This window comes from Phoxinus phoxinus (assembly GCF_949152265.1).
Source record: "Phoxinus phoxinus genome assembly, chromosome: 20".
Taxonomy (NCBI): Eukaryota; Metazoa; Chordata; class Actinopteri; order Cypriniformes; family Leuciscidae; genus Phoxinus; species Phoxinus phoxinus.
The window spans coordinates 23538147-23561412 of NC_136895.1; the positions used below are offsets into that span (position 1 = coordinate 23538147).

Consider the following 23266-nt stretch of genomic DNA (forward strand, 5'->3'; position numbering starts at 1 on the left):
TCCGCACAGCTACTAGAAGACTGACAACTGTCAGACACGTTGCTCACGTCACCAAGCTCAGTTTGAGCCTGCGCAGTACGCCTGGCGATCAGGAAGTGAGTGCTTCAAATGGGCTTCACTTTTCTCCTTCTATGAAGTCTATGGGGTCGCTGTGTCCATCTTATATACTGTCTATGGACGGACCCACCGCTAGCCTAGCTTAGCACAAGACTGGAGGTAAACGGCTCCAGCTAGCATACTGCTCCCAATAAGTGACAAAAAAATAGGAAACATTTTCCTATTTACATGTTGTGATTTGTATAGTCACAGCGTGTACAAATAACGAGGTCACGTGAGACACAGCCCTCTTCTAAGCGTATACATACTAGGAACTATATTCTCAGAAGGCGAAGCACTACTACTTGGGCGGAGTAGAAGTAGCAGTGCTTCGCCTTCTGAGATAGTTATATAGATATATAGAATATAGAATATGGGTGCGTCAGACAGAGTTACGGCGCGCACAGAGATGAAAAGGGTATGTACTTAACTCTGGGGATATGGTGAATAAGCTAAAGTCCCAAAAAGTCGGAGTGTTCCTTAACCGATCAACTATCGACTTAATTCATTTGGTTACCTAACTCCACTAAAGGAGGGAGAGGGTTTTGCTCCTAAACTCTAGAATAGCCTTCCTGATAATGTTCAGGGCTCAATTTGTATATGCACATTTCTGACACAGTCAACACTGATAACAGATCACTCTAAGTTATAATGTAGACACATGCTTTTTTTTCTGTGAAGCTGCTTTGATATGATGTGTAAAGCGTTAATACAAAAATGGTGAATGACAAAGTCTAAAAATTAAGTTCTCAGAACAGTTAATCTAGTCTAAAAATGTAAAAGCTGCAGTAAAGATCAGTCAAGAGCATCATTATCTTGAGGAACGCAGACTGGTTGAAGGCAACATTATAAACAACCGAAAAGCTACACCATAGAGCTGAGCTGCTAAACTGAGCGCGTTCTTGTACACAAAACTGAGCGCGTTCTCACGCATATTATTCACGGAGGCGCGCAGAGGGGGGGAGTTTCTCTGTTTGACTCAAATTATCTACAGATCGTATTTCGAGAATTTCGAGGTATTCTTCTACAGATTGTATTTAATGACACATTTCGTCGAAATCGGCTGCAGGCTATAGGGATTTATCTCAAACGGTTGGAGAAAATGATCCACGCGTTTATTTTCTTCTGCTTGTGTTTTTTTCATCTGGTTGGTAAGTACAGCCTATGACGTCACTGAAACCCACACACATGATGTTTAAGTCCGTGGATTTGAATTTTGTGCGCTAGAAAAATAAACTATTTTGTATATTTTTTTCCATTGTATTTACTCAAGAAAGATTTAGAAACTTTTATTAGTAGAACACTGAAGTGTATGATAGACATTTGTGTATTTTATATGTGGTTTTCATACTCAGAATGACAATTTGGAATGTAAAGAACAACATATCCTACAGTTATTTTTGTTTTTATTATGAAAATACCATAGCCTATAAAAAGAAGTGGGCTCAATACAAAAAATGTCATATTTTAAAAATGACTAAATTATATAAATCTATTAGGGGAAAAAAACACTTTTTTTTTTTAAAGCACTGGATTTTATGTAATTTTTCTATTTATTATTTCTTTTTTTGTTATGTATTGATTGTTTCTTTAATTCCCTGGAAGCTAATGTTAATGGGATAATGTGAATATGTAATACCTCTTGTTCTCATGCCATTGAATTTTTATATTTTTTTAAGTCAGTGGATTTCCATTTTTGGTATTAGTAAGGTTAAATTTGTTAACATTAGTCAAGGTAATATGGTGTCATTTCCTGAAAAAGAAAGATAATTAGCATTTATTAATCTATAGGTAGATATATATAACCTATAGGTTAGGCCTACTGTATACATGTAGGCTATACTAATACATTAAAGTTGTATAAATTAACAGTGACATAAACATATTTAACAATGAACAACAGTACTTTATAAATCAACATTAACCATGATTAAAATATGCTGTAATTATTGTTTGTTGTTAATTCATGACACATAATGCATTGCAATGTCAACAAATAAGATGTTATTGTAAAGTGTTGCCATATTTTATATATTTAATTACATTATTTAACATTGTTCTTCAGGTGTGCTTGTTGCTGAGTCAAATGTGATGAAGACAGTGCCAGTGACGGTGGGGGATTCTGTCACTCTAGAATCGATCATTGACATACAGGGATATGACCAGATCGAGTGGAGATTTGGAACCATGCGCATTGCCAGAATCAAGGAAATGAATGGTATCTACTCTACAGATTATAGTGATGATTGGAAATTCATAGGCAGACTCCAGTTGGATAATCACACTGGATCTCTCACCATCGCAAACATCGGGCATGAACACAGTGGAGTTTATAAACAAAGCATCGGAACTAAGGATCCAGCCGCGATTTACAATGTTACCGTTTATCGTGAGTAGATTTATACCTATTTTGTAGAGTGCATTTTCCAGTCTTTTCGTGTTCATGTTAGTTCCTGGTACTGTCTCAGTGTAATTCTATGTTACATTTCTATCTATTATACATGGATAGGAGTGAACATGATGACGGTATCAGCAATGCTCTTTGTACACTCATTGCACTCACTGACTGACATTATAATAAACTCTGACTCAGTAAACGTTAAATCAACGTTTAACAAAGCATCCCTCTTAACTTACTGTCATTTATTTATTGTGTTTTCCAGATCATCTGCCCATTCCTGACATCTCTAGTTACTGTACACAAAATCCTTTATCAAAATGTTCATTGCTGTGTTCAGTGTTGAATGTGAGTCATGTGACTCTCTCCTGGTACAAAGGAATCAGTGTATTGTCCAGCATCAGTGTGTCTGATCTCAGCATCAGTCTCTCTCTACCTCTGGAGGTGGGATATCAGGATAACAACACCTACAGCTGTGTGATCAACAATCCCATCAGCAACCAGACCAAACACATCAGTGATCTCAATTGGTTGAGGTCAGGTAGGTCTGGAGTGATGTTAGAGTTTTTTTTCTGCAGTGTTATTTAGTTAGCTGTTTACTACTTTTTTATTGTCTTTCCTCAGACTGCAACCTTTGTTTTGACACCACTGAAGCTGTGATCCGATTGGTCGTCACTGCTCTGATGGGCGTGGCTGCTGTGGTAGCCATTGTTGTCCTGGTTTATGACATCAAATCCAGAACAAGAGTGGAGAGAACAAACATCAGCATCAGACACCGATGAACCATATTGTAAACAAGAATGTTAAACTATCAATTACACTGAGGAGAAATAATATTGTTTTTTTACTTTATAAATTAATGACATTTATTATGTCTCAATGTGAGGTAAATCCAGCCCTGACTCACCCTCATGTCGTTCCAAACCGTAAGACTTTTGTTGAAGATATTTTAATTAAATCTGAGAGCTTTCTGTTCCTTCATTGACAGTCTACACAACTACCACTTTGACTCTTAATAAAAAAATATATAAAGAGAATGTAAAACTAATCCTTGTGAATTGAGCGGTTTAGTCCAAATTTTCGGAAGTCACGATTTCTTTATATGATGAACAGATTGAAACCTCATTGCTTCCTGCAGAAGCTCAAACGTGATGCGTAACACGAGAATGAACCTCACTGGTTTTTGAGAAGCTCAAACGTTCTGCGGTAACACGAGAATAAACCTCATTGGTTCTTGAGAAGCTCAAACGTTCTGCGTAACACGAGAATGAACCTCATTGTTTCCTGCAGAAGCTCAAACGTGCTGCGGTAACACGAAAATAAACCTCATTGGTTCTTGAGAAGCTCAAACGTTCTGCGTAACACGAGAATGAACCTCATTGCTTCCTGCAGAAGCTCAAACGTGATGCGTAACACGAGAATAAACCTCATTGGTTCTTGAGAAGCTCAAACGTTCTGCGTAACACGGGAATGAACCTCATTGTTTCCTGCAGAAGCTCAAACGTGCTGCGTAACACGAGTATAAACCTCACTGGTTGTTGAGAAGCTCAAACATTCTGCGGTAACACGAAAATAAACCTAATTGGTTCTTGAGAAGCTCAAACGTTCTGCGTAACACGAGTATGAACCTCATTGTTTCCTGCAGAAGCTCAAATGTGCTGCGTAACACGAGTATAAACCTCACTGGTTCTTGAGAAGCTCAAACGTTCTGCGGTAACACGAGAATGAACCTCATTGGTTCTTGAGAATATCAAACGTGATGCGTAACACGAGAATGAACCTCATTGGTTCTTGAGAAGCTCAAATGTGCTGCGTAACACGAGAATGAACCTCATTGTTTCCTGCAGAAGCTCAAACGTGCTGCGTAACACGAGTATAAACCTCACTGGTTCTTGAGAAGCTCAAACGTTCTGCGTAACACGAGAATGAACCTCATTGCTTCCTGCAGAAGCTCAAACGTGATGCGTAACACGAGAATAAACCTCATTGGTTCTTGAGAAGCTCAAACGTTCTGCGTAACACGGGAATGAACCTCATTGTTTCCTGCAGAAGCTCAAACGTGCTGCGTAACACGAGTATAAACCTCACTGGTTCTTGAGAAGCTCAAACATTCTGCGGTAACACGAAAATAAACCTCATTGGTTCTTGAGAAGCTCAAACGTTCTGCGTAACACGAGTATGAACCTCATTGTTTCCTGCAGAAGCTCAAATGTGCTGCGTAACACGAGTATAAACCTCACTGGTTCTTGAGAAGCTCAAACGTGATGCGTAACACGAGAATGAACCTCATTGGTTCTTGAGAAGCTCAAATGTGCTGCGTAACACGAGAATGAACCTCATTGGTTCTTGAGAAGCTCAAACGCGCTGCGTAACACGAGAATGAACCTCACTGGTTTTTGAGAAGCTCAAACGCGCTGCGTAACACGAGAATGAATGCCGAAGGTTGTGAGTGTGTGAGTGTTAGAAATCAGGAATGATGTGAGGACATTGTGCTTCGTATGTTTTTCGTCTTCAAACCAAAACTTGGTTCTTTAAGTTTAGCACCCTTCCCATAATATTTACTCATTAGGTCAGTAGACGGAGAGTAGGTGGTCTTTTGTGGCTGTTGTCGAATGCATTCGACCACTAAAAGTGGACGTTTTAGACCCCGTTTACACCTCTATTTAGCATTGTCCACTTATGATCCGATCGACCAAAACACATCTTAATAGCAGATGTAAAGAGGGCCTATGTGTCTATTCCTGTTGTGTTCTTTCGGCCAACTTCTCGCACATTGTACAATGTCGATTGCTACATCAAGCTGTCACTCTTCCATGTCGGGGACGCTATGAAAGAGTTGTATGTCGTCTGCTCTTATGTTCTCATCCTTTATTTCTGATAGACATTTCAGTTTCAGACACCATCGCTTCTTAGGCTTTCTCTCATAGTCCCTGCTTCTGCTCTTTATTAACAATAGCTCTTTATTTTCAAATGATGAACGAAAGTCGTTCAGGTTTGGAACGATATGAGGTGGAGTAAATGATGACAGGATTTTCATTTTTGGGTGAACTGTCCCTTTAAGAATGTTACTGATGACTTTGCTGCTGTTAAAGTCAGAAGACTGGGAGACCTAAAGCACCTTAAATCACAACAGCAGTTCAAAGTATGAAAAGAAAGTTCAGAAAAGCTGAGCGTGTGTGGTGGAAGACGAAACTAGTAGTCTATCTATAAACATCTATAAAGAAAGACTTCATGCTTTCAATGTGGAACTAGGCATAGCTAGAAAGACCTTCTTCTCAAATTTTATAAACAGCAACTTAAAAAACACCTGCACTCTGGTCTTTTTGCTACTGACTGACAACCCCCATAACAATGTAATACGTAATGATAAAGTTTGCAGTGGCTTCATAAATTAACTAAAAACATTAAAAAAAACAAAGCACACCATATGCAAATCTTTGTTCTTCATTTTCTAGAACTAGAGTTTAAGAACCTCGCTGTATTTTTGTGTAATTAATAAAGAGAAAGTACTATGCCATCTTACTCCGAAAAGTGACTTGAACGCACCGGCCGTCGTAAACACGACTTCCCACATCGTGTGTACACTCTTAGAAGGAATGTGTTGAAAAATTACACAAAATATGTGTAACACTCTAATTTACACATTTTGTGTCAATATTAACTAAAAATGTGTTGAAAATAATAACCTATTTTACACATATCTATGTGTAGTTTAAAATTAACACAACTTGGGTATTTACTCAAAGCATTTAACACAATATGAGTAGACTGATGTGCTTACACACTTCATGTGTTATTATTTTTTTATAACGTGACCGTTATTTAAATTAGCTAGTTGAACTGAACCAATGACTGAGTGAACAGAATCCAGTTCCAGTCAGTTCAGTTGGAGATAATAGTCTGTTAACGGCAGCAGCTATTTGTTTTTACTTCTGTATTGTTGAAAATAAAACATTTATAAAGATATCACTTCGTTATCGACTACCCCTCGCATCAAAACTGTTCGTGAAAACCAACTTTTTACCAGGGAGGAGATAATTCGCGCCGAATCACGTCGGTGATGCTAGCAAGATTCTTGAGGTAAGCTGTTCTTGAATTCATATTTGTAACGTTACCTATGTTTATTTACAAAAACAATATTTTCTGCTATTGTTATTTTAATACTAGTTTAAAAGCTAGGTTACGACGAGATTTTGCGGGCAAAAAAACTTCCATTGTCAATAGTAACTTACGGTGTAACGTTAGCTGAATCAAGGCTAACGTAAACCAAGCAGCCTTGTTTTGATCAACGCTGCAAATTAGCATGGAGACCCCAATTTAAAATCGACATTATTTCTTTCACTTTCACACGAAATTCCCGATAATGAAGATACCTTAATACATTAATGGATTTTGCACTCAAAATTTCGCCAAGCAATAGTAAACGTGACCGAACCTTTAAACTGTAAGTTATGTAACGTTAACGTTAGCCTATTGTACTCGATTTACAATAAACAAAATGTTACGTTACCTGTAAGGTGTAGGGTATTAAAAATGGTCTAACGCTACTCTTTATTGATTTGATTATGTCTAAAATTTAGTCGTAGTGGATTTGAAAGTTTGCTGAAATGATTAGCAATAACGTTACGTGATAAGTGCTCTTGTGTCACTGGTGCTGTGCAGGCTAACGTTGTAACTTAGCATACAATATATACATTTGCTAACTTTATATCAAATAAGTGACTTTTGCATTATGTCTACTATTTATTACACAGCAAATGAACCAATCAGAGGATGGACCATTTTCTTTGTTCAGTCTCACCAGATCAGGTAAGCTTTGCAGTACAAATCATTAATTCTTATAAAATCAAGCATTCTAAACAACTTTAGTTTATATTTTTGCATTATTTTGATCTATTATTAGGCCGAAGAGTCCAACCTGACCAGGAAGGTGCCTAGCCTAATATAATTTCAGCATACCAGGTGGGTTAATACTTAGGGAAAGATAAAGATCATCACATGGGGATTTATTGTGTGTATCTTACTGTGTATTTGTCTCAAACAGCTATCCCTTCACTGCAAACAAGTTGAAATTGGCTAAATCCTTGATTGCAGTATTTACGTCTATGAATCTCAGCATTCTTGGAGAGAATTAAGGAAATGTAAGTATTAAAATTGAATCTGGCATAATTAAGTTTACAATTCAGCTGACATTTTTGAATATGCTAACAAAAGGGTGTTACTTACAAATATATACTCTGAATTATAGTATAATGGAGTTTAAAAAACAATGTGATGCTTGTGTAACTTTCTCCTCTCTCTCTTTCCCTCTTATATTTGTATATAGTGTTGGAACTGCGATCTTCTCTGAAGAAGAACTGAGCACATTTGTGTTTGTGGACAATCATGCATCCAGGGAACAGGTGACTGATGCATAAGTCACACTTTTCTGGAAACCCTTCAGGAGTTTCAAAGTCGCGATCTGATTGGTTGAATTCTACAGGATGTCCAGGAGACGTGTGTTGCGTTCTTTATCGGCCGGCCTGGAAGAAGAACGCCATTGTGCTTACAACTGTGACATTGAACGCTTACCAGGATCAACTAAACGCTGGATTTTCAAAAGTATGTGATGTCCGCAGCTCCATTGTTGCAGTAAACTTGCTCAACATTCTTAAATGAATAATTTATTAGATGCAAGCCAGTCTGTTGTTGTAGGGACATCGACATTATATTATCATGCTCCTAAACATGACGCAGAACAAAACGAACTGTGATTGGTTACATGTCAGTCCTCTTGGGCGGTCCTTGGTCAAGAAAAGCCTAGAGTCTAGAGATAGATCTGGCTACACAAGACTAAGATCTGAACAGGAGAAGTTCATTTATGTTTAGGTTCATTTACTTTTTCCTAAAGGTGGACAAAATATGCTTATCCCCAAAGGTTGGCTTTTTTAAATACTGCATAATTACTTCCTATGCAGTTGAAAAGATGGAGGAGTACAGACATTGATAATAATCAGAAATGTTTCTTCAGCATCAAATCATCAAGCATGGTTTCTAAAGGATCATGTGACACTAGAGACTTGGAGTAATAATGATGCTGAAAATTCAGCTTTGTCATCATAGGAATACATTTTAAATTACATTTTAGAATATATTCAAATAGAAAACAGCTGTTTTACAGTGCAATAATATTTCACAATATTACTTTTTTTTTTTTTTTTTTACTGTATTTTTGTATCAAATTAAATATTTGGTGAGCAAAAGATACTATTTTCAAAACCATTAAATGCTTAATATTTTCTAAACTTTTGGCCACCTATGTACATCAATCCCAAAATGTTTGGAAATAAGTGAAATTATTTTGAAGGTGGGGTTGTGTGTCATGTTACTAATGAGATTGTGAAAATAACTGTTTTGTCCTATGTTGGACATTTTCTTTTTGACTGCTTTAAATTGTATTGTTCTATTTTGTATTGAATTTAATTGTTGATATTTCATTATAATAAATGAGATAAATCAACCACAGACTTTATATTTATTTTGTCAAATGCTAACCTTTGTTTAGGATTTTAAATACCTTTTTTAACACCACTTTAAGTGGTCAAGGATAGCACATAATGTTACACATGTTTACACATCTTTTACACATCTTTATGTTAACCTTTCTGACTCATTTAGTGTGTTAAACTCATTAACACAGTGAATGAGTTAAAATTAACACAAAACTAGTAGTCCTGGAGCTCACCCACGGATGTGTTAAAATTTAACACAGGTTGTGTTATTTTTAACACATTCTTTCTAAGAGTGTACGAACTTCCCATGAGGACTTGAACGCACCATAAACTAAACACATCTGACTGATTGCACTGTTTCTTACATGCATCCTCTTTTAATTCTTTGTCTGAACTGTTTTGATATATTTAAATAGATTTTAATCAGTGTCTTTTGTTTGTGTTTTTATTGTGATTCTTATTTCTTATGCACTTGTTGTGATTATTTTATGATTATGTAAAACACTTTGAATTACCATTGTGTAAGAAATGTGCTATATAAATAAACTATATAAATAAACTTGTCTTTCCTACAATTGTGATACAATTTAAATTAGTGAATTACAAAATCAAGTATTTATATAATATTTTATATATTATTTTAACATTTTAGGAAGAAGCTAAAGACCTTAAAAACAAGACCTTTTAAAATAAAATGAAAGTGAGTGGGGCAGACGATCCATTTTACTGAAATTATAAGCAACGTGGTATCAGCTTCTTATTTTTTTTTCTTCAAAAGAGACGTTATCATGTTTAGTCAGTAGGGGCTCCATACGTTTCATCTGCAAGACAAGCGCCCATGGCCTGTATAAAAAAACGATGTCCGAATGCAGTGTAGTTAAAAATACTAAATGTAGTTTCATGTTTCTAAATGATAAATACTTTTTTTTATCAAAGTCTTATAAAAACTATAAAATAAAATGCACAACACTGTTATCCCCTCCCCCCAAAAAATGTATCGTATATCAATATATTTTCATTCAAAAGAAAGAAGGCAGAACATGTCATGCAAAGTTATGAATTAAACACTAGAGTAGGAAATAAATACAAAGTGCGAACTTATATACATGTATTGATGTACATGATGAAACATTAAGGGTCAGTTTATACAAACATCTACAGGATGTGGTCTAGACTATTGGAAACAAAAAAAAAAAAATTATGAAATGAGAAGTGAAAATAACAACACAAATAATGAATGTGTAAACTTGAATCAAGTCAGTTCTCAATTGCACTTTATTCAGTGTATTTCGTTAGGATTGTAAATGTTTGGTTAATGCTGTTGTTCTCTATAGACACGGTGTGTAACCGCAGAGAAGAGAAGATGCTGAAATAACCACAAGAACTGAGACCACCTGCAGTCTACATTATATATCAGAGAACAGATCAGATTATTTGCATGCATTTAATGAGTACATAATCTAAATACCCCCTCAAACCAGTAGGCTACTGTTAAATGAGAAAAAAAATATTGTTTCCACGGAAAGCTTTAGACTAGCAGCTCAGTTTTTGAGTCATCTGAGTTTATTTAAGGTTATAGTGTCAGACTGACCCAATGATGTTTCTGTTGAGTGGACACGTGGGTGGGTAAACTGGATAAATGGACAAATGCATTATTCATGACATATTGCCTAAATCAGCAGTAGATCAAATCAAACAAGCACTGCAACATTCTGGAAAGAAAAATAACAGCATCTCTAGGAGAACGAGAGCTGTCAGTCAAAGGTAAAAGCAGGTAAAGTCTAAAAATTGTCATTAGCTATTGAAATAGAGTATCTATGGAAATAATTGATAAACACAGGATTCTGTTTTGCTGTGTTATTAAAAGCTAAGGAATAAAAAAAGGATGCGAAACTGAGCCACGACATCAGTACTTGAGCTTCTTTGCTCTCATCAGTGAGAATGTACACAGCCACGCGGCACGCGCACCACACGGAGGCGAGCCGACTGAAGGAGTCTTTTGATTGGCTGATGAGTTTTTCTCTCCCGTTTTGCTCTGTCGACCCTGTCATGTTTCATGAAATCAACCTGAGTTAGGCATAAATCCATATGATGGATTTACCTCAAACGGTTGAAGAAAATGATTCATGCTGTTTTGTTCTGTTTATGTTGTTTTCTTCTGGGTGGTTTGGAGCCTGTGTGTGTGTGTGTGTGTGTGTGTGTGTGTGTGTGTGTGTGTGTGTGTGTGTGTGTGTGTGTGTGTTTGTCAGCACTCTTTTGTTACAGGATGTTCTGAGGTGAACTACTGTCACGCAAGGGAGGTAAAATGACCATCTGTCATCCAGATAATCGATGGAGATATTCTTCTGACTCAGCCCATATGTGGACATTTTCTGTTTATCTGTGCCTTAACCAATCAGAATCATTCAATCTGTCGACTGTCGTGATGATGTAGTTTAGTGACCTGTGTGAGAGTGTAATTGCTGCTGTAATAAGTGTGTACGGCAGAGCGGCCTATGAACTCCTCGCTGAGTGTTGAAACTGACTTCTGCTGATCAAACTGCAAACTATTCTTCAGTAAAAATGTTATTAAATTGATGCATCTCTTGACTGCTTGTCTTTATTCATCATTTCTGGTCCTATATTTAGTTTTTTTTTTTTTTTAAAGGTAAAAGACCAACTCATATAAGACATTTTTGATCATCTTTCTTTTTGCCTTGGTCAATTTTAGCAACTTGCAATCCATCCACCCTGTTCACTCTGACACCATATAATAGTCTTAGTTTTATCCAGTGGCTTTATTGTGTATTTGCTCATAGATCCATGTATGAACATACTAATGGAACAGAAATTACACTTTACACCTATAAGATCAGTCACAAATCCCCATGCAACTAATCGTAAGATTACACTAAGAAGGAACGCAGTTTCAGATTATTCATGATATGAGCTTTACAAATGTGATTCAGAAAAACTATAAATGAGAAGGATTCAGATTTAAGACAAGAATAGGAATTCCAGGCAACAAACAGTAGTCATATTTTCTTTTATATTTGATTCATTTTAAAAAGAGTTTGACATATGAATCAGTTCAGTAAGATCATATAAGACAGCAGTATATCTGTACTCGTGTCCACATGGGTCTCAAATAATCACTTAGAATTCAGCTCATATTTCAAGATTTCAGATTCACATCTGACCAGGGAGCAAAAAGGTCAGAAAACACTGATACCATACTTTTGTATATGGATATTGTACCAGAAACGCGAGTTAAAGATGTCTTTTAACTGGAAGCTTGTTTCCTTGTTTGTTTTTTTGTTTTTTACCACAATTGCAAGTTTACCTCTTGAAATTTAGAGAAAGTTCAACCTAGAAAGTTGGGGAAGTTCTCGTTTTTTAGTTTCATTACACTCATTTCAGACATTGACGATTAAAAAAACAAAACATTTAGGGTAATACAAGAAAATTATTAAATATATCTACACTGATCAGTATGTCATGCAAAGCATGTTTACATTGTTATAGATTATTACAGGTTGATTCTCCTCATTATTCGTCCTGATCCTGAGTTTGATTCACTTCATCTTCACTGAAACCTGTTATAAAAACACAGAAATATTCACAGTAAAAACACCAAGTTAAAAATTTTTAATAGTAATGAATAAATAATAGTGTTGATAATAATGATGATAATAATATTAGCTATATGTCCCCGTGCATTGCACTTGTTGAAGTTTATTAGCCTGTATACCATAATGTATTACACACTGTGGAGAATAGTCTTTTATTTCTGATATGATGCTAATTTAATGGAGAGCACTGACAGTTAGATTGAATTGACAAAAAAGGTATTTTTGATCACTGGCTCAGGAGTTAATAACAATTTGTTAAATTAAACAATCAATGGTTTCCAATCAATAGGGTTCTAAATATTAAATGGCTCAAATATCCAGCAGAATTGTTCTTTGATCAAAAGAGGATCAGATCATCTTTATTCGTGTTAATGGTAAGGTTGGAATTTTCTGTCTAAAGTAAAACAGCGCTGTATTTAATATTTCTGTATTAATGCTGTTTCTTTGTCAAGTTGTTTGTATGCAATACTTACGTCTTTGACTTGGTTACTTATACTTCTTGCAGTAAAAAAACGGTTACAGCCCAAACCATCAGACCAACACTGGCACCAGATATTCCTGATACAGAACCTGACCGATCTGATACTGTAATGATAAAGACAGACATTAGTGTGAATGAGTCTGATCTATAACACACACTATAAACATCAGCACTATATAACCTGAGTGTAGATCTGATACTGTAATGATAAAGACAGATATTAGTATGTGAATGTGTCTGATCTATAACACACACTATAAACATCAGCACTATATAACCTGAGTGAAGATCTGATACTGTAATGATAAAGACAGACATTAGTGTGAATGAGTCTGATCTATAACACACACTATAAACATCAGCACTATATAACCTGAGTGAAGATCTGATACTGTAATGATAAAGACAGACATTAGTGTGAATGTGTCTGATCTATAACACACACTATAAACATCAGCACTATATAACCTGAGTGTAGATCTGATACTGTAATGATAAAGACAGATATTAGTGTGTGAATGTGTCTGATCTATAACACACACTATAAACATCAGCACTATATAACCTGAGTGTAGATATGATACTGTAATGATAAAGACAGACATTAGTGTGAATGTGTCTGATCTATAACACACACTATAAACATCAGCACTATATAACCTGAGTGTAGATATGATACTGTAATGATAAAGACAGACATTAGTGTGAATGTGTCTGATCTATAACACACACTATAAACATCAGCACTATATAACCTGAGTGTAGATCTGATACTGTAACGATAAAGACATTAGTGTGAATGTGTCTGATCTATAACACACACTATAAACATCAGTACTATATAACCTGAGTGTAGATCTGATACTGTAACGATAAAGACAGACATTAGTGTGAATGTGTCTGATCTATAACACACACTATAAACATCAGCACTATATAACCTGAGTGTAGATCTGATACTGTAACGATAAAGACATTAGTGTGAATGTGTCTGATCCATAACACACACTATAAACATCAGCACTATATAACCTGAGTGTAGATCTGATACTGTAACGATAAAGACATTGGTGTGAATGTGTCTGATCTATAACACACACTATAAACATCAGTACTATATAACCTGAGTGTAGATCTGATACTCTAATGATAAAGACAGACATTAGTGTGAATGTGTCTGATCTATAACACACACTATAAACATCAGCACTATATAACCTGAGTGTAGATCTGATACTGTAACGATAAAGACATTAGTGTGAATGTGTCTGATCTATAACACACACTATAAACATCAGTACTATATAACCTGAGTGTAGATCTGATACTGTAACGATAAAGACAGACATTAGTGTGAATGTGTCTGATCTATAACACACACTATAAACATCAGTACTATATAACCTGAGTGTAGATCTGATACTCTAATGATAAAGACAGACATTAGTGTGAATGTGTCTGATCTATAACACACACTATAAACATCAGCACTATATAACCTGAGTGTAGATCTGATACTGTAACGATAAAGACATTAGTGTGAATGTGTCTGATCTATAACACACACTATAAACATCAGCACTATATAACCTGAGTGTAGATCTGATACTGTAACGATAAAGACATTAGTGTGAATGTGTCTGATCTATAACACACACTATAAACATCAGCACTATATAACCTGAGTGTAGATCTGATACTGTAACGATAAAGACATTAGTGTGAATGTGTCTGATCTATAACACACACTATAAACATCAGCACTATATAACCTGAGTGTAGATCTGATACTGTAACGATAAAGACATTGGTGTGAATGTGTCTGATCTATAACACACACTATAAACATCAGTACTATATAACCTGAGTGTAGATCTGATACTCTAATGATAAAGACAGACATTAGTGTGAATGTGTCTGATCTATAACACACACTATAAACATCAGCACTATATAACCTGAGTGTAGATCTGATACTGTAATGATAAAGACAGACATTAGTGTGAATGTGTCTGATCTATAACACACACTATAAACATCAGCACTATATAACCTGAGTGTAGATCTGATACTGTAACGATAAAGACATTAGTGTGAATGTGTCTGATCTATAACACACACTATAAACATCAGTACTATATAACCTGAGTGTAGATCTGATACTCTAATGATAAAGACAGACATTAGTGTGAATGTGTCTGATCTATAACACACACTATAAACATCAGCACTATATAACCTGAGTGTAGATCTGATACTGTAATGATAAAGACAGACATTGTGAATGTGTCTGATCTATAACACACACTATAAACATCAGCACTATATAACCTGAGTGTAGATCTGATACTGTAATGATAAAGACACACATTAGTGTGAATGTGTCTGATCTATAACACACACTATAAACATCAGCACTATATAACCTGAGTGTAGATCTGATACTGTAATGATAAAGACAGACATTAGTGTGAATGTGTCTGATCTAACACACACTATAACCATCAGCACTATGGTGTAAAATACTAAATTTGTGATAATTCCACAAAATATGTATTGTTCACAAAGCACAAATGAGACCTTGCATCTGAAAGACTTAAAGCACTTACCTCCGACAACAATGTTGAAGCTCCTCTGTAAGGAATATGTGCTTTTGATGATCTTTATTTGATAAAGTCCTGATATTTCAGTCTTGGTGTTGCTGATGGTGAGATCTCCAGTTTGAATATTCAGATGAAGTTTGTCTGTAAATCTCACATCATATTCATTATATACTAGAACTTGATTCTCTCTGTCAGTTTTTACTATAGAAGTGTTTTGAGGTCCAAACGTCCACTCGATCTGATCATCTCCTGCTATATTAGTAATGCGAGTTTGTAGAGTGACAGAATCTCCCTCCATCACTGGCATTTTCTTCACTCCATCAAAACTAAACACACCTGGAAAACAGTGATTTCATTCATTTACAAAACATGTTTGTGCTACACAAATAAAATAAAATTAAAAATAAAACATTATTTAGTTGAATTAGGTATACATTTACACGACGATGCATGTACTAAAAATGCAAAAATTGTTTGCCTTGCTTGTTTGTGTACAGATGTCAAAACGATAAAACTGATCTTTGTCAAAACAATCCTGTTCACACAGATCGATGAAAATGACTAAAAACGCTTTTTTCTGCTGCCAGGCCAATAGTTGGCGATGTCGCTTTGTAAAAAAAAAATAACATAGGCTACCTATATTGAACAAGTAATACACATGACGTCACACTTTTCACAAATTAGTATTTTTGTACTTACACGGAGACGATAAAGGTATAGTTTTCAAAAACTTGGACTTTGAAACCCGTTTTCAAAAGCTTGCATTTTCAGGCCCCCAAATCACGGTTGTTGTGTAAACGAACAGCCAACATGCTTTAAAGTTTTGAGTTTTCGGTGTTGTCTAAACAGACCCTTAATTACAGATTACATTGGATTACTGTTTCATTAGTTCATGCAGCAGCAGTATTTCAGGGGCTGTTTACACGACACAGTTCTCAACTAAATATGGACAACTTTGTATGTGTTTTGGCCATTAATTTAACACAACAGTGTTTTGGGGGCCTGAAAGTGCTAACATTTGAAAATGGGTTTCAAAGTGCAAGTTTTTGAAAATGAGACTGTTATTATCTCCATGTAAACTACAAAAAACCCCGTAATTTGCATGCGTTTAATGTGTGAAGTCCCGCTGTAGGCGTGTAGTGTTTTTTTTTGTGCGTTTTTTTTTTTTACATCCTTGTCATGTTAGCATACCCTCAAATGCATCCACTTTACAGGCAACTAAGTACTACGCGTCGCGATCGCTGGCAATGCACGCATGATCGGTGATGTATTCATCCTCTAGGGGCGCTTCACAACCCGGGATGTAGAATTCTCAACAACAAAAAAACTATCTCAGAAAAAGTGATTCACAAACTTTTGTGAAATTTTCTTGAAGTAGGCCTACCCATGAAAATGTAAGTTAATGAATCAATAATACATTTGCATTTTCACTGATCTCTGATGTTAGTTGAATGGTCATATGACATGCAGTCCAACAAATAAAATATTTCACCTTTTTAGCCAACATTTTTTTATTTTGAATTAGGTGATAGAAATCAGTATAAAATGCAAAAAGGTCTGCACTCTAAAATGACTTTTATTAGCTTCAAGCAGGAGATAAAAATAGTACAAACGTGTCGGCTATTTGCCTTCGTCAGTGAACAAATCGCTTGTTCTCAATAGTTTAAAAAAAAATTCCCTCACAAACCCGTTTGGGGAACACTGAAATATGAATATTATAGCTTGGAGACTGGAGACATTTATATATTAAAAGTGCAAACATTTCAATGATTGGCACCAGAGAAACAAATTTATATCTGCCCAAGGCTGGACCCGGTATAAATGCTAATATGTAGCTATACCAAAAGCTGAGAAGGGTTTGTGATCGATTGGCATTGTTCATGACTCATGGCTTGTAAATTGGTAATTGAGTGAAAGACTGAGAATGAGGCACAGGAAAAAAATAATGGAGATAAAATAATCTAACAGTAGGCTAAACTTATGTTAATTTGAGCATTTTACTGTATCGAGTCAGAGTCAATAATATAATTTAACAGAACAGCTACTCACCAACAGCAATATATAATTTTCTGTGTAAAATCATACTGATGGTGTTGATCTCCACTTTATAATATCCAGACTGATCGATTCGGGTGTTTCTGATGATGATTTCTCCAGTCTGATCATTCTGATCAATGTTTCTCCATCTCGCGTCAACAGGGCCGCTTAACCTTTTAACAGTCGCCCCCACTAGTTGAGCTCAAATCCAAACATGACATACACTAACTAAAACAGTCACAGTTCATGAACCCTCTGGACTACAGGCATAACCGATGACACTTGAGAAAGATGAGAGTTGTCAGTTTGATGTTCAAGTATCAAAATTAAATACTCTACTATAGAAAATCAGTAAGAGAAGCTTAAATATTTTGGAAAGTATTGATCCATTAATATAAAATAAAATACATTTAGAAATAAATATATGAAACTTTGCCAGAGCAACTTATAAAAGCAGTGACATTAAAGCCACATGTCTGAACAAGATATCATTTAAATTTAAAGGGGCACCACTAAACGTGAGTTTCCTGTACGTTTTTTTTTTTCTTAGTGAAAGTACATTGGAAAAAAAAAAGACACTTGGAGATTCCATCAATATGAGGTGCTACACAATACAGCACTATTTACAACTAAACACAATTATTGAAGCAGCAATTTATTATCACCAAAATGTGTTTTTTTCTGAAACAGTCCCACTGGCGCAAAACAAAAAAAATCACAATCACAGTGACAGTCACAAACATGATTTGAGGTTTCTGTCTGTCCTTCATTTCCACTCTTCCGTTCTCAATTCATTCTCAAAAGTTTTTCCCAAATGTTCAAATCTAATTCCAGACTGTAATTTTTGTTGTCTTCTCTTCTCATATTCACACTTTTGCATTGACTAATTTACAGCAAACTGCCCCACTGCCATGTCTCTCTCTATTTTTATTGCTAATATTTATGTCCGCCTCCACTGCTGATGTCTCTTTACTTTGCTTTCATATTCTGCAATATATGCCATCAGCATTCTGTTAACTATAGTTGGTACACATTTACACCTGTGCCCTATTGTTCATACAGCATTGAGTATCCACCAATATACTTTTCCCACCAGTCTCCAAACATCTGTGCATCTGTGCCTGTGTATAAAACTAGTTTAGCAGAGGACACAGGCCTTCTATATGTACTAAATGAAATGACTGCGACATAATTTTTTTTTTTGCTGGCAGCATGGCCATATAAGATCTGTAGAATGGTGTTACAGCACACTAACTTTCTCAGATACTTTTCAAATAATTTGCACATTGTTTTAGCAAACTTAAGTCTGGTTTCAATCCGGATAAGAAATTCTCAATTTTCAATTATTAAAATAATAATTTATTATGAAGTATAATAATTTATTATCATGTATAAAACCAAGTCCTGCCCTATTTTTTTCTCATTAAATATCCGATTTAACTTGGTAATGCATTACATTATGGAAGTAAAATAGGCTTTGAAATCCATTTCATGTTGAGTTTGACAGTTTGAAGTGATGTGTAGGGTAATGTATGTTTTTATTGTTATAATATGTCCCAGCGGCCTGTTTAATTTGCAGACTCAACTAAAAAATTTGCCATTTGTATTGGTTGATTCCCAGAAAAGTTTAGCACTGTGGTGTGGCGCTATCAAACACTGGAACATCCAGAGCAGTCTGAAATACAGACACTGTCTCAACCAATGAAGTGTGTTTGGGGCGGGACTACCTGTTTGGAAAAATCAGGGGCATCATTGTTCAGAAAAAAAATGTTATTACACTTTTTATTTTGGGAATTCAGCTTTGTTGCACCAGTGGCACATCAATTATTTAATACACCTACAGTAAGAATAGAGTACTAAAATACCTATAGGTTATACAAAATTGAAAATGTTATACCTTATAAAGGCTGAATGCGAAATAGGCCTACAAGCAATTCTTTGTAATGGTATTTGTTGGCTACATTTTCCATCAATCAGAACTTTACTAGTTTTCTCTGGCTGCCTGTGTGCAGTTATACAGTAGGTCGGGCATACTTGAACGTCCCAACAGCTGGTGACACTATTTTAATGTTTTGAATGTCTGACCAATCAGCGCTGCATAAAGAAAGCTGGGAGCGGGGATATTGCCTTCATAAGATTCGAGCATACATGATAATATAGCGTTTACCACTGAAACAGCATTGGTGTTCATAATTCACAGGAAAATTTGCATGATTTTTATTAAATCTGAAGACATGTTATGTAGGCTAAACTAAGTCAGATTAATTGCTATTCCTCTTAAATCAACGCTTTTTGGACTAAAATGTCTTTAATTATTACATGCTCTGCTTTATTGTCATTAAAACCACGCATATGTTTGTATGATTATAATTGTCTGCCATCTTCACTGGACAAAAATAATCCCGAACTCTCAGATTCGATGTTGTGAGTAGCCTATTGTTGTGAATTTATTGTTGCTTTGACGTTACCATCGTAAATATCGATTCTCAAGCCTTTAAACTTTCAAATGACATATTGTTTGTCAATATCAATTACTATTTTAATAGTAAAATAATTTAGTAAATGTGGTTTTACTAAGCTCGGAACCAGCGATGGTCTCGCGCAAGTTAATGGATTAAGCGATCAGTGTTGATGACTTGATCTCCAAACTTCCACAGTATCTGATCATCTCTCTGTATATCAGTAACACCAGTGTGTAGAGTGACAGTATCTCCCTCCACCACTGACACTGACTCCACAACATCTGTCTCAACAAGAAGAAACACACGAGCAGAAGAAACAGAAATTGTTTAAAACAGAGAATCAGTTTATAATTACCACACAGTCCCAGTTACTTGAAATATCAATGTGAAGAGGAGTCTAAAATCTGAGACTGAAAATTTGAATAGACTTTGCTCCTATAAAGTTATATTTTCTGTTTCAACAATACATTCAAACTGCAAAATCTCATCTGCTCCACACCATCAACGCACACACATCATCTTTGTCTGGTCTACAACCAGGACTCACCCAAGCTTTAGATGTTATTCTTACCTGAGATACTTACCGTCATGTTGTTCTCCTCGTCTCCACTCCTGATCCACTTCCTGTCTATCCTGGCATGATCAAGGAGGTGGTCTTTTCCCTACACGCTGTTGCTGCTATGTGTGTCTGGGTTACACACACACCTGTAGTGACCATCTTTCCGTCGAGGATACACAGTTGACGCGTGTTCCATAAACTTAATTTATTTATTGCAAACAATAGTAAATTTGGAAAAGAAGTAAAGGAAATCAGAATCCGATTTAATCTCCCACACGGTCTCAAAACTGTGTCCCTTTCCCCAACTGGCCACACCCCCACCTGACTACCATCTAACTAAAACACACTGACATCATAGGTTCAGCCCACCTCATTACATCATTAGGGGAAAACAGAAACTTACATAAATACTGTATATATAAAATCATACACATTACATTTAATCAAAATCATTGCGATTATTGTGAATTTTGCGCAAGTTATGCGACTACGCATTACTTTATCGAGAGTTTACGACCTACTAGCTACGTTCTGGCTTACGAACAAATGGTGCTACGGAATAAAGTACAGAGTTAGTTATAAACTAGCTAGTTACTAAGCCTCTAGTGTGGACTTTACGTTCCAATTTAAGAAAGAATTTACGGACGGCTGGTGCAATCCTAACCAGGGCACCAACCCTCCCCCCCTGGGTGGATTCTGTTTGGCGTGAGGTCACGCCTTCTACATTTCTCAGCACTACATTTCCCATCATCCTCCCTGGCTCCCACCTGCACACACTCCAAAATCACCCGCACCTGTCATCAATCACCCTCATCTGCACCATGCCATACAATCTTTGTCTGGTCTACAAGGGCTGGCCTTGGTTGTTTTCGCCACTAATTATAGACTTCTATATTCAAGGAGAAATAAAAAGCCTTAATGGGAAAGGAAACTGGGTAGAAAAAGTGGAGGACAGAATAAGGTGTATATATAATTCATTTATAGCTGCATTTACGGATGGCTCAAAAGATCCTAAGAGTGGTTTTACGGGTTTTGCATTCACTATTCCAGAGTTAAAGATAAATTTTAAGGAAAGAACCTCTGATCATTTGATAGTATTTACTGTGGAAATGTTAGCTATTTTAAGGGTATTACAGTGGGTAGATGAAAACAAAATTACCAAGGTTTTAATTTGCTCTGATAGTTTATCATCACTAATGTCCCTTCAGTCGTGAGATTGTATAGACTGCAACATAGTAATGCAGCGGTCAGATTTTTGTGGATTCCGGCTCATAGGGGGATTGAGGGAAATGAGACAGCAGATATGTTGGCTAAGCAAGCTTTGAAACTCGATAGAATTACAAAAGTGGCATTAAGTAAAGCTGAAGTTAAAGTAAAAATAAAGGAAAATATTATGAAGAGACAATGGCAGAGACAATGGGATGAAGGGAAGAAAGGGCAACATTTATACAATATTATGCTAGAAGTAGGGAAAAGGAAAGCTATAGATCGATGTACTAAAGAAAGTAGCATTATTTCGAGGTTGAGATTAGGACACACTGGATTAAATAAAACTATGTATTTATTGAAAAAGCACCCTACAGGTTTGTGTGATTGTGGAAGGGGAGAGGAATCAGCTGAACATGTGATTAGTGAATGTGTCAAATATGAAAATCAAAGGAAAAAGTTAAAAGAGGAATTACTGAAATTTGGGGAAAATATGTTGAACCTTAGAAATCTTTTTAAAATTGGAGAGCAGATAATGGGAGATTTGTTTAACTTTTTAAGAGAAACTGGTTTAATTAAAAGGATTTAATTGATCAATGAAGTTATTATAAAGGTAGAAAGAAGGTAAAGTAGAGTTTTTATTTTATTTTTATTTTTAATCGTGATAAGATGCTTATATTTCCAGCACAGTAGGTGGTGGATATGCACCTTAAATCTTTTATTTCGCCAATAAAAGAAAGGAAGAAGAAGAAGAACTAGGGCTGTAGCAGCAGTATATACCACATTTTCAGAAATCAATACTAAAAAGAACTTCAGACCATTTAGCAGTTTACACTGTGGAACTTTTAGCTATTTTACTAGCACTCACGTGGATAGAGGAGGTTGGGCCTAACCAATATATCATCTGTTCAGACTCAATGGCATCATTAATAAGTATTGCAAATTGTAAATCTGTTTGTAGGCTTGACTTGATTTATGAAATCGTGAAATAGTTTATATAGATTACAAAATCTTAATATTATAGTGTGTTTTATGTGGGTCCCATCTCACGTTGAAATAGAGGGTGAAAAGCAGCTGATCGTTTAGCTAAAAAGACTCTTAAGTCAGACCTGCAATGGACAGTTCCGATGAGTAAAATGGAAATGAAAAGTGTCATTAAAACAGGAATCAATAGGTTATGGCAAAGACAATGGGAAAAGGAGACCAAATGTCGTTTTTTGTGTAAAGTACAGAAGCAAGTGACAACAAGGAGGCAGGGTGGTTTTGAGGGGACAGCAATTTGTAGTTGTGTCCGAAACCATATGGACGCTATTGAGTGCATT

General features: G+C 35.8%; 2 protein-coding genes and 1 long non-coding RNA gene across 3 annotated transcripts in view; 2 read left to right on the top strand and 1 right to left on the bottom strand.

Annotated features, from left to right (window-relative positions):
• The first annotated feature begins 1034 nt into the window (after positions 1 to 1034).
• LOC306988967 (uncharacterized protein) lies at positions 1035 to 5891 on the top strand. Its single transcript, XM_079594220.1, has 4 exons — positions 1035 to 1247; positions 2162 to 2485; positions 2760 to 3035; positions 3119 to 5891. Exons 1-4 carry the CDS (start codon positions 1199 to 1201, stop codon positions 3274 to 3276), a joined length of 807 nt encoding a protein of 268 aa, XP_079450346.1. The 5' UTR covers positions 1035 to 1198; the 3' UTR covers positions 3277 to 5891.
• Positions 5892 to 6321: 430 nt separating this feature from the next.
• On the top strand, positions 6322 to 8991 carry LOC306988979. The gene is made up of 5 exons (XR_013795533.1): positions 6322 to 6574; positions 7249 to 7303; positions 7398 to 7456; positions 7539 to 7635; positions 7821 to 8991. It is a non-coding gene; the product is annotated as an uncharacterized lncRNA (long non-coding RNA).
• Positions 8992 to 11736: 2745 nt separating this feature from the next.
• LOC306988958 (titin-like) overlaps positions 11737 to 23266 on the bottom strand; it is a 41417-nt gene continuing 29887 nt past the window's right edge. Inside the window, exons 3-7 of the mRNA XM_079594205.1 lie at positions 20332 to 20460; positions 17730 to 17885; positions 15687 to 16016; positions 13070 to 13181; positions 11737 to 12560 (exon numbers count right to left, since the gene is read on the bottom strand). Of these exons, the coding sequence (XP_079450331.1) occupies positions 13087 to 13181; positions 15687 to 16016; positions 17730 to 17885; positions 20332 to 20460 (710 nt within the window). The 3' untranslated portion in view covers positions 11737 to 12560; positions 13070 to 13086. The remainder of the gene's footprint in view (positions 12561 to 13069; positions 13182 to 15686; positions 16017 to 17729; positions 17886 to 20331; positions 20461 to 23266) is intronic.

Bases quoted from the DNA above. Each gene is read 5' to 3' on its own strand.
- LOC306988967 (XM_079594220.1), top strand. From the start codon at position 1,199: ATGATCCACGCGTTTATTTTCTTCTGCTTGTGTTTTTTTCATCTGGTT. The intron at 1,248-2,161 runs GTAAGTACAGCC...ATTGTTCTTCAG, and splicing joins GTGTTTTTTTCATCTGGTTG to GTGTGCTTGTTGCTGAGTCA. The intron at 3,036-3,118 runs GTAGGTCTGGAG...GTCTTTCCTCAG, and splicing joins TCTCAATTGGTTGAGGTCAG to ACTGCAACCTTTGTTTTGAC.